This window comes from Centrocercus urophasianus, unplaced genomic scaffold, assembly GCF_019232065.1.
Source record: "Centrocercus urophasianus isolate 14NV4802_14NV808 unplaced genomic scaffold, USGS_Curo_1.0 seq_25, whole genome shotgun sequence".
NCBI lineage: Eukaryota > Metazoa > Chordata > Aves > Galliformes > Phasianidae > Centrocercus > Centrocercus urophasianus.
Window position 1 is genome coordinate 4483426 of NW_024884811.1, and position 12399 is coordinate 4495824.

Here is a 12399-nt window from a genome sequence, read left to right on the forward strand (position 1 = left end):
TATCCCACGCACAGGGAGACCCAAAATACTCTGCTGAGCAGAGAAGAATAAACACTTCTCTTCATGTGCTGGGTACATTCATGCCCATACAGACAAACAACTGATTGGTCTTCTTGACCAAGAATGTGGCAACTCCTTTTCAGTTTATTGTCCAGTAGAACACCCAGGTTCATTTCAATAAAAATGCCTTCTGTCAACTCAGAGACAAGCAAACCTGCATGGGGTTATTCCACCTCAAGTGTTATACTTTCTAACGTTTTTGGTTCAGCATTTCCTTCAGCCTGTCAATGCCTTTCTGCCTGCCAGCTCTGCCTTCTAGCTGAACACTACTCTCAGTGTTAACAATGGACAGGAATTCATGATTTTGCTTTCGTATTATGAAAGAGTTTGAAGGTTTTTTCCTTACTCTCAGAATTCTTCCTTTACTCTTTTCTAGATAGAGGTGTATGTATGTAAAGGCAAAGATTGTAATGTCAACTGATGTATTTATTTATTTATTTATTTTGAACAGCTTTCAATAAAATTTGTCTCCTGAGTAAACATGAAACAAAAAAATCTGTTTGTTCCACAGGAGAATTCTGAAAATTTCTGCTGCCATGACTCACTGCAGCTTTTTAACAAAAGTAATCCCTTCCAGAGAAGGAAGCAACATTTTACTTTCTGCTTTAAGGGCATAATGTTAAAAAAGAATACTCAAACAACAGATTTATATTTTTATCAATATTTCACAAACAATAACTGGGAAGGAGAGAGTGGGAAGGACTGAAATAGGATTCTGACCATATTTCAAGAGTTCTCATTCTTTAAGAGAATGAGCAGAGAATGAGCTGAGAATGAGCTCACATTTAGCAACAGTGTAACAAGGTAAGACAGATGTGACTAAGATTCTGAAGTCCACAAATGAAACACTACTGCAGGTATGTTTTACAGGATACAGTGCTGTGCACTACGCCCAAGGGCCCCAGACCCCAGTTGCTGCTGGATCACACTGGGGATCCTCATCAGGATAGAACACAGGCACTGAACGTTTATAATAGTACTGAAGACGTGAGAGCAGCTTTTTCACCACATGAGGATGTTTTTCAGACAACTCATATTTTTCTTCAGGGTCACGAACAATATCAAACAGCCAAAGTCTCTTCGTTGGTGGATCATATGACTGAATCTGTGACTCAGTGAACAAAGATGGTGGAGGAAACCAATGACCGCAGCCTACAGAAACAGGAACAGATAGTTAATTCTCAGATACAGAGCAGCAGTGGAGAGGCAGAGTTATACTGTAAACGAGGAAATCTCCACGTTCCCCTGATAAGTCACTGGCCGGTGACTATAGCTGCACTGCTAGCCCAGCACCAGAACCTCTCTATTCCAAGCTACTTATATATAAGTTCTATTTGTACAAAAAAAGCCCTGCACCATTGAGATTCAAAAACTTGCATGTTGCTGAATTTCAAATCAAACAATTTCATGGACTTTCTTGTTGATAGTTTTTCCAGACCTGAGGAGGTCAAATGCATAAAACTTACTTGCAATATGAAAGAATATGATTGGATTTTAGAATGCCCCTTCTAGATTTGTGCATCTGACCAAAATCCTGAAAAGCTAGCAGAATAAGTAAAAGAAATGGTAATATATTAAACAGAAAAAAACTGTTTGGGATGGGGGGTAGATACAACACTAGGTGCAAGAATGTGTTACTTGTTACCTGGGTATCCAGTTAGTAACTTCCATTTTCCATGACGGATTGCTGCATGCATGGAGATATTGAAAAGTGTACTACCCAACGGAAAAGAATTGATCTGTGGTAAAGATGTCCTGTTGTCAATGCCAAAACCTTAATGAAATAGTAAATTAAGTTATGTACATAGCATATAAATGAAGTCATGTTTAGAATTCTGATGGAAAGCAAAGCAGTATGATTCATTTATTTCTACATATTGAATACAGAATTTGTCATATGTACATACAAAGATCCATGCTAAAAATTCACTGGAGATATTTAACTCTTGGAACTTAAACTGCAGTCCAGAAAGTGCTTTGATTTCTATAGAGAAAGTAACTTCTGAGTCCAGACAACAGGACTCATCTCATACACAGATATCATATGTTTATCTTATATGAATGCTTACTCTAAATTTGTTCATAGGACTTAGAAGACTCCAGGATAAGTGCTATTACTGCTAATTCTGTTGGATCACTCCAGAAAGCAAGCTAGATCTCAACCTGTATCCACACACAAGAGAGCCGATTCTGTGGAATGACTGGTTACATTCAGACAGATGTACATCTGTCAACATCTATGGCAGAACACTGAGAGCCTGTGAAGCATGTCTTCATGGAGTCTTTGGTAGAAGAATTAGCTTATGACATGACCCCATAATCCAGAACTGTAGCAAACTTTCAAATTTTATCTATGCACTCATTCCCTCTCAAGAGGCATATTTATATGTTCTTTACATGTAGCTCAGAACAAAAAATGTACACGTATACACTAAGGATAAGGAGATAAGTTCCGTAATGGAACAAGGAGAGATTCAGACACTCCAGGCGGACCCAAATCTTCAGCCATCTTGCATATTGGCTTTCACAAGAAAGCCATGTTTACAAAAAATCTAAGAATTTTCAACAATTCTACCAGCCGATACCTGCTTACAAAAGAACTATTATACAGCAAGACTGTAATTGGAATAGAAACAAGACATGAGGAGAGGACAGAAACGATTTTGGATTTCTAGCATTTTTCAAGAGATACTTTCAACCAATTTGGGGAATTCAAAGGACTTGACAGATTTCTGTCTTTGTAATAAAAAGAGCAATTTATGAGAGGTGTAGTGGCCATGTGCAATCCAATCAGAAGTAATGCTACAGGATTCTAAAAACATTTGAAAAGGAAATGACTGGATATAATAATTCCTCTGTTTTTATTTTTGTGAAGGTCCTGCTATGTTTCTGTTTTATTACTGGGCATCATACCATTACTTAGTTTTCTCTTAATAAACATTTCTTGCAAGTACCCAAATTCTCTGTTTACATCAGATTTGTATAATGTTCCTGGATAAATAAGGCCATAAAACATGTTTAGAATTTGCACGCACAGATTAAGGAGGGCTGAGCTTAGCTTACATCATGAAATACTGAAGTTGATGGAAACAAAAAAGCACCATGCCTCCTTTCAAAAAAAAAATACTATATAAGCAATAGAAAAAATTGTAAAAATAACCTAAAGAATATCTTCTGGAACATAAATCTAATGCAGTCATGTGATGCCCCTATCAGACAAAAACAGTCTGACGATTTATATTGGCTGCTTTTCCACATCATTACACCACATATTATTCTGTCATACCGATTTGCTAATGGGAAAACTCATCTTCGCCTTTCACTTATTTAAAGAGTGCAACAAAGGACATCTAGCAGATCAAAAAAACACAGCTATGTTTTTTAAACATTACATCTCAAAAGTACATGGTCTAACAGAAAGATCTAAAGGTTTAGCATCCAGAATATGCTTCTGACTGTTACAGTGCATGAAGCAACAGCACTGCACAATATAAATGATTTAAAATACTTCAAATAAACAGTATGAAAGATTGCATTTTAAATATACCTTGCAAAAATATAGGTGATGAAACCAAACTAATCCTGAACTAAGAAATGCTTTTACCACAGCTCGGAGTTGAATTTGTTTGATGTAGTATTATCTTTGAGCAAAATTTACTGATGAGGAAAGATAAATGCATTCATGTTGAGCTATTATAAATAGAACCCTGTCAGTCACATTGACACTCCCATTTTTATATGCTTATCTTGTGCCAAAGAGATGTGCAGTCTATTATTCAACTAAGCAAATTACTTCATAGGCAATAACAGTCAACTTCTGTCAGATATACTGGCAACAGAGAACAGACTGGTGATGGTTTGAATGAGCTCTACACAGAATATTTATAAAACTGCCAGTTTATTACATTATATAAGCACCAGATAAAGTACTTAGAAAACACTGCTTGATATGAATAGTGTTTCCACCACATGATTTTCACCTTAAGCAAGAACGTTCCCCCCCTGTTGCATTTGACTGAATTTCTCATCTCAGCTGTTAAATTTCCAGCTCTGCCCTCATTCTCCAGCTTTTGCAACTGCAGCTGAAATGCAAAATTAGGCAGTCTTTTTCTGCCATATAAATTTTACAGACACTCCTTTTCTAAGTCAATAGATTAAATAAGTCACATTCTTTTTGATTTGTTTGAAAGATAAACCATTTGTTCCTTAAGCATCCAAAAAGCTATTCTCTGCACTTGCTCTAGATTGGTTTTGATGTCTGATTTTTTTTCTTTTCTTCTTTCTTTTAGCATGGTCGACTTGGCAGTAGCTACAGGCCCATGGACTAATTCAGCATACAGAGGGCAGATGCTTTTTATGGATCCGAGTCTACCTTACATGCCCACTTCCTTCACAGGCTTATATATCTAACATATGATGCTTTTCTTGTGCAGAGGCTAAACATTTTATTTTTTGCCATTTGCTCACCACTGTATCAATAGCTAATGGAATACTAAAGCTTAGCTTTCACTTAAAACAAATACTACAGCTTTCACTATCATTTTTCTTATTTACCAGCTTAAGCCTCTCTTTCCTGAAGCCCAATTTGTGACCTTATACCACCTGCTATATTTAAGGGCACTGACAGAAAATGATAAAAACTTTTATTATTTAGGAAAGCAGTGGTATTCTGTTCATTTTTAAACATTTAATACTACCACAAATTGATCTAAGTGTTATATTGTTCTGTTTGAAGTCATAGGTAACCAAAAAAAGTATTCAAAACTCAAGTAGCATTTATATCTCTGAAGAAAAAAAAAAACACAACAACTACTTCAGAAAATGCTGCCCTTGGATAAGTGACTTTGGAGTTCATGTCCTGTTTCAAAACCATACTTAGTCTCAACAGCCTGAAAACTGATTTCAAGTCAGATTCTAAAATGAATTGAGGTGGCCAATCCCCACTGTCCACAAAAGCAGTTCATGACCTAAAATCATGGTTCTGTGCCAGATTAAACCTATGATGGAATAACTATATGAATGACAACAAAAATAGGGCTTTCATCCCCAAAGAGAAACAGCACAGAAATATGACACAAGGTAGTAATCACAGATTGAGTAAGGAAGGAATACTGTTCTCTCATAACATAGGGCACCAAACAAATTATGAGGCAGCTTATTCAAAACAAACAATAGGATGTACTTCCTCATCACAAACACAACTCAGCACTGGAACTCCTTTCCAAGGGATGTTACGGATGCCAAAAATTTACTTGTGTTGAGGGATAGAAAAATGTTCAAAAACTGCAGATCAGTCTATCAAGGATTATTAAAGACCAAAACACAATGTAAAAATCAGGAGCTCCATTCGCTTGCTGCAGGTTGTGAGGATATGCAGTAGAAAAATATTCATGTACTTGCTCTCATACACTCTTTCCTACACACTGGCATTTAAAAAAGAATGATTGATTCAGTTTTACTAAATTTTACAACTTCAAGTGTCTTATCAGAAGCTCTCTACAAAGTCTATAAATTTGTATATTTTCTAAGTCTTGTGATGCTCCTGATAAGTTTAGTTGATATCACTAGCATTTCATTGAACACTTAATATTCAGTCAAGAATAGCCACTAAAAAAAAAAATTATTAAAAGTTAAAAAAAAAAGTGTCCAATGTAAGCCATGTCAAGAAAGCAACAATAAGAAAATGCCACTGCAACACAGTACTTGACAGCTACGTTGGAAAATTCAGGCCAGTCAGCAACTTTGCTCTAAACCCACAACATTTCAGTCTTCTTATTTCTGCTTTACAATGGAAATATTTCAGATACTCAATTGATATAATCTGTTTAAAAAAAAAAAAAAAAAAGATTTCACAATAGTCAACACTGGTACCACATAAATTTGCAAGAAAAAAACAATGAAGTCTGAACTTTCTACTTCTTTAACTTTGTCTAGTATGTGTATTAGTTGAAAACATTTCACTACATTTAATAAATGTATAGAAGAGTAAATTAATTTAGAATGCCCTCTCTAATTATTAGTCATAAAAAGGAATAAGATTGTTTGTAAATTTCCATCTGAAATTTTAAAAAGTGAATATATATACGGAGTTATATTGTATACATATACAGAGGTATGATACTCTAGAAATTCAATAAGCATTCCCATAGCTCTCCTTTTTCCCTCTTGCAAGGATATTAACTCAACTGGTAGAATTCTAAAATGCAGAGATAGAAATAGTACATATAAAAATAGAATATTCTGTCTTCAATCTGTGATTAAGATGATGAAAATTACCCATGTGGAGAATAAGAAGTTCCCTTGGTTGGTAAAAGACCAAAGAGCAGAGAATTCTAACATACCATTTAGCAAGAGACCAACCACAAAATTTGGAGGTCTAAATATTATTCTATGCGGCATTTCTGTACACTATGGTCTATGATACTAGAATGTAAGGAGGAAATACAGGGTATTGGATACAGACAGATAAATGTTAACTTCTTAATTACTTGGGAAACAGAACTCTGCTGAAAGATGTAATTTAAACAATCTACATGAGTGCCAGACTGCAGAGCACACGTCCCTACAATTTTTCAATATACTACACAGTAAAAGAAGCTTTCATCTATAAGCAGCTACATACAATCAGGGCCCTTTACGGATAACAGAAGCAAAAGAAACTCATACATTCAATTCTTCATCAGTAAAGCAAAAACTAAAGCAGTTACCCATATTGTGCCAAGGAATTGAAAAACAGAGAAATAACAGCATTCTATCAAATTTCTGTATACAGTAAGAAATTCAACCATAAGCAGGAAATATATGATCATAGAAAAATCATCAACATTTCTTGTCACACAAGTGTTTGCCTGCATTGTACTACATCGGTATCTATAAAGTTGAGAATTTGCATCTACAGAAACCTTCACAGTTTACAGTGTATAATGCTTCCAGTCATATATGTTATATAATATTAGTATTATTATATGTTATTACAATATTATATAAACATAAATATGTATATTATAATATACATAATGTTAGTAACTAAAAAAATTTCTCTGTAGTTCTCAAAACTTATTTCAGTAGAACATTTTTTGGCTATGCAACTCCTTCTACCATTTATTTGTTTATTCCATTTCAAGACTTAAATGTTATTAACACAGATTAAGTGATGCATGTGTGAAACAGCAATCCTAAATTCACATAAAATATTCTAAAGAACTCCAAGGACAAGACCCTTCCATCCCCTGCATGTGCAAAATAAGTTTTTTTTCTATCTTGTGTGATGCTGAGCCAAATGCAGTCATGTTAACCAAATTCCTAATTGACAAAGGATATACCAAGTTAACACATAGGCTGAATAGTTTTGTCTGTCAGTATATTCAGTGCAATATTCAGTCTGGACCTGGACCCAACCTCTTCAACAACTGACTAGATGTCATTTACAACACCAAATGGCAATACTACACAGAACACACCTACAATAAAAAAAACTCAAACATTCTGAAACATGGGTGAGCTACAAAATTATAAAATTATTTGCCTGAGTAATACTTTCCTGTTTCCAGTAACATCCATGTCCCAACTAGACTAGACTACATTCTCTTAACAATCTTGTTTACACCCTCAAATGCAATTACTTTTTTTTTTTTTTTTTTTCAGTCACCAAAATCTTCAGGGAATATTTCCATGGTTTTGTATCACTTCTCTTAGTTGTATTTCAGCTTATTGCTACCAGAATGGCTACAGCACCTCTCTGACCTTTTAGTCCTCTGCTGTTGCACAATAAAAGAAATTTCATTCTGTTTGTAAGTACTAAACAAGCAACATTTGTAATTAGGACAGCACTGCAAGAGAGTCTTGTGTATCTCTTTCAGGAGGATTACTCACGCTGGATGGCTCTGCTCATGATTGTAGACATAGAATTAAACTCAGGATCCCAATTTGAAAAGGACCCACAAAGATCACAGAATCACAGAATTACAGGGGTTGAAGGGACCTCTGGGGACCATCAAGTCCAACACTCCTGCTAAAGCACGTTCCCTAAAGTCATATCAGATGTATTTCTGCCAGTGCAACCTGGAGAGATACATACTGACCTGTAACTGTGACACACACAGTAAGATTCTACCAATTAGGCCTTTAGAGCAAGGATCACACATATAACATAGCCTCATCATACAGCCAGAAGAGGAGAAACTACTGTACTGAAGAAACTAGCACTAGCAGTATTGCCCTTTCTCAGCTTTTGGGAACAGCGGTACTTCCGCATATGACTAAAATAGATACTGCATTTAAAACAGTACAATCCTGTCCATACAGTTTGTGAAGTGACTGAAGTCAGTCACTCCAGTAAAATGAGATTTCAAAAGGTACTCTTATCTTGCAACACCAAATTTCAACATATTTTTTTCCTTTCTAGTATTATGTTAAGATTATACTCTAAAATACCGAATGACTAAAAAAAAAAACCAGTTTATTTGGTAAAAATGTTTCTGCTAGAGAGAAGTGAACATGTCTGCGCATTACTGAGTAGAAATATGCTTAACAGTTATACAAAATACTGGGAAAAAACACACAGGCTATTACCACTAAAACTTAAAACCAACAAACAATAACTCATATTATTTTCACAGTAAGGCAATGCATATGCCTTCTTGCCTTTTGTGATCTGATTAGTAGCCTGTAAAAACCACAGAGGAGATCCCCAGACAGAAGTCTGAGACTCACAGACCAAAAACCACTTATATGTGAAACTCAAACAGAGAAAGGATATTTTCCAGTATGTTCACTGCTATGTTTAAAATCAACATACTGTTTTAATGATGCAATAAATCTGTATTGTATTCAATAGCCCCTATATATTGCTATGTAAACAGCTATAGTACCATTCTCTGCTCTCTCCATCAAAATAAATTCAAAGTTTTGCACATCACACCTTCTTTTCTAATGTAAATCATTTTAATCTTTTATCAGGATTTGAAACATTTACTTACATGATGCCCTTTAAATAGAGAGCACTTCACCCAAAACAACAGAAGAAAATCAGTCTTCAGTTAGCAGGCACCCAAACAATTGACTATTTATAGGAGTGTGCCATCAGTAAGAGAAATAAAAAGTGGAGAAATGAACTGTAACTTCACTGCAGTACAACTCAGGAAGCCACATATTATAATTCTTCTTTGTGGTCAGAACTGCTTCCCATGATCACATCTTAGGACTTTTATTGGATAATATTTTTCCAACTGTCCAATAGTTTCCTCCCTAAGGGAGAAAATTCTTAGCTCACACTGAAAGCTCCACGCAAGTACAGGCTATATACATTATCTTTGTCCACTAGGGCAATTAGAAAACTATGTCCATTTAACGATGAACTAGTTTATTTTTTCAGTAAACTGTAAATAAAGAGAAGACTCAGGTCAATTTAATATCTAATTTTAATAAAGGTAATCTGGAAGCAAAGGGTTAAATTCACTTGGGGATGCACCTGACAGAATGAGAGATTGTCTCTCACTTCCAAAAAATCCAGTCCAACACTGGGGTTTTTAGGGACCCAAGTTCCAGCCCCAAATATTCCTGGTTAATAAAAAAAGGTTTTGAACTTTGTGACCTTCCTCTCAGCATGAGTTACTCCCCAACAGAATGCATGAAATTTCAAGATGTGAAAGAGAAAACAAGTAGAAGTTTCATACATCATATAATACATGCAAATACTTAGTCTGACAAAAGAGAAAGTAAGCATTTAAGGCAGTAATGGGGTATTCAGATGGGTTTGAGTAATTTTGATTTCACTCATAACAAATTCATATATAAAGCTTTGAATTTATATATGAACTTATGCAAATTTAGTGCATACACCATGTGAATAAGATTCTTAACTTTTTACTGTCTCCTAAATTTCAACTTAATGATCAACATGTTTTTCCAGCACTTACAGATCCAAAACATTCTCTGAGAATAGCATGGTCTTGATTTGCAGGCAACTTGGTTTGCTGCTTAAACAAATTATTCTACAGATCAATCCAATGCAGAAACAGAAACTCTATCTGACGTCATAAAAACAGAATGGTAACTGGAAATGAAATCAAGACCTCTTTCAGTACTTCCCGGTAAAGAAGTAGCTAGATCTAGGAAAAACAGACAGAAGGTGACAAGAAGTCTTCTTATGGGAGCATAAGAACATCCTCAGTATGTAGTGAAGGTCTTTTTGGCAATTGGAAAGCTGTACTCTTCACACTGTACAGCCGCACACGTAACAGAAGAAGTGCAAATCCATGGACTGATTCAAAAATATAAGCTGGGATTTCCATTCTATTTGAACTCATTTTATACTTTTGGATTAAGCACCAACTTGCTTTACATTACATTTTTTCTGCTCCTAAATTTCAGGAGATAATACACCAAACGTGAGTCAAGCTTTTATCTAATTATCTAATATACACACTAGACCATGGTTATGGTACTGAGAGAAGCAAGAGTACTACATATTTCACTTCTATCAATAAATAGTAAATCAATTCCCTTCCAACTATCTGAAAAACCTGGCTGTTTCTAATGTAGTAATTTCAATAATTATTTAAACTAATCAGATGAATTAACCACTTACCTGCAAGAAAAGAGTAATTAAGTTTTCAAATAAAACATTATTGAGATAAGAAAGGCATAGTTGATATTTTTCCAGTTGACAGACACATTTAGAACTTACATATTCTTATACATATATATACTATATATATATGTATATCAACAGTGTGCAAACGCACAGGTGTTCTTTATGTATTTATAAAAGGAATTGGAGGGGAAGAGGGTAATTCTCTCCTCTTTTCACGTTACAGAAGCATGAAAGTTTTGCATAAAAATAGGTAAGGATTATCTAGGCAAAATCTGTTTTAAATACAATGCATTTTACCATTCTGCAGATGTGCAACAAGGTCTGGAAGAAACGTTTCTCAGGAGAAGGACTCACCTTCTTCTGGCCTACCTTGCACTGCAAAGCAGTACGAGAATATCAGAGCCTTGTATTAAGTGGTAGCAGTTGATGAGGGACATGCATGTCCCTCTACAGTACACAGAATTTTAAAAAATATTTGAATTACAGGAACAATTCTCATTTGTTTGGGTACAAAGAACATTTGCAGCTATTTCAACTCCTATTTGTCCCTAAACAGAAAACTTCGTGATGTGTTTCTCACAGATGCATTAGGAGCTTTCTAGGTGGCAATACATTGAAAAATTTAAAGCATTTTACTAAAAATATCAGATGAAAACTTAGTGACAAAAATTACTTCTTCCTAGACTGGATTCTCTGAAGTTGACTGTTGCTTAGTTTTCACAGTAAAATGCAAGCGAAAGCAAACAGCAGGCAGAATTTTAAGAAATCCTCTAACTTCCTCTGGCAAAATGCATACTGCTGTCATGGGATGAACAGAACACATGTTGCTCCTGCTACTGATTCAGCCCTGGGATCCAGTGCACACTGGATGGTCAAGTGGGATACGATCAACCCTGGCTGTAAGTGCGGATCTCACCAGTTCGATTCTCTGCAAAGGTCTTGGTTGATCTCTTTAGCGAATTTTAGTGTCTGAAGTATCTTCCACAAAATGCAGGGAACTTTTAAAGCCTCCTGGTGAGAATTCAGCTTTTGAAAAGAATGTTTTTAGACTAATTTTTAAAATACCACAAATTTTGGGACCTAACTAAGGAATAAGAGTTAATGCCATAAATGTTAATAAATAAATTAACATTTATTAATTTATTAATAAATAAATAAACATTAACATAAATAAAAACTTCTTTCATAAGATATATGATTTTAAGAAACTTAACTATTTATTTTCTCTGAATTTACTGAATATAAAACTCTCTATGACAGGAATTTTCTGAAGAGATGAAGAAATAAGAAAGTGAAAATGGAGGAAACAGAAAAAAAAAACGTTATGGATACTCACTGTGATACCACAGTCATCACCATCCACAATAAATACATATATATTAAAGTCCTGATCAACACTTGATCTATTATTCTTGTAATTTTTTATGCCAATATAAGTTTAGTCTTTTTGAGAAAAAAAAATCTACAGGGAAAAATAAAAACCAAAAAAATAACTATGGCAAAAATTAAATGCAGAAGTACAGGTCTGAATTTATTGAAGAATAATTTGCCCAAGCAAATTATATAGACTATTTTAATGAAAGTATATATAGGAGCATCTTGTTTGTGATCAGACTGCTTTTGCATATGCATTGTTTTTGAATATTAACAAGCCTATGGTGAGTAGGTCAGCGTGCATAACTCCTGATGTCTTATGAAGCACCTAAAAAAAAATCTCAAAGGAATCAAAACTTAAAAGTTTAACA

At 34.7% G+C, this 12399-nt stretch overlaps 1 protein-coding gene across 2 annotated transcripts in view; it reads right to left on the reverse strand.

Moving 5' to 3' along the window:
* Positions 1-483: 483 nt before the first annotated feature.
* ARSB (arylsulfatase B) overlaps positions 484-12399 on the reverse strand; it is a 64394-nt gene continuing 52478 nt past the window's right edge. For both annotated transcript variants that reach the window (XM_042825605.1, XM_042825607.1), the window contains exons 7-8: positions 1706-1834; positions 484-1212 (exon numbers count right to left, since the gene is read on the reverse strand). In XM_042825605.1, the coding sequence (XP_042681539.1) occupies positions 947-1212; positions 1706-1834 (395 nt within the window). In that variant the 3' untranslated portion in view covers positions 484-946. The remainder of the gene's footprint in view (positions 1213-1705; positions 1835-12399) is intronic.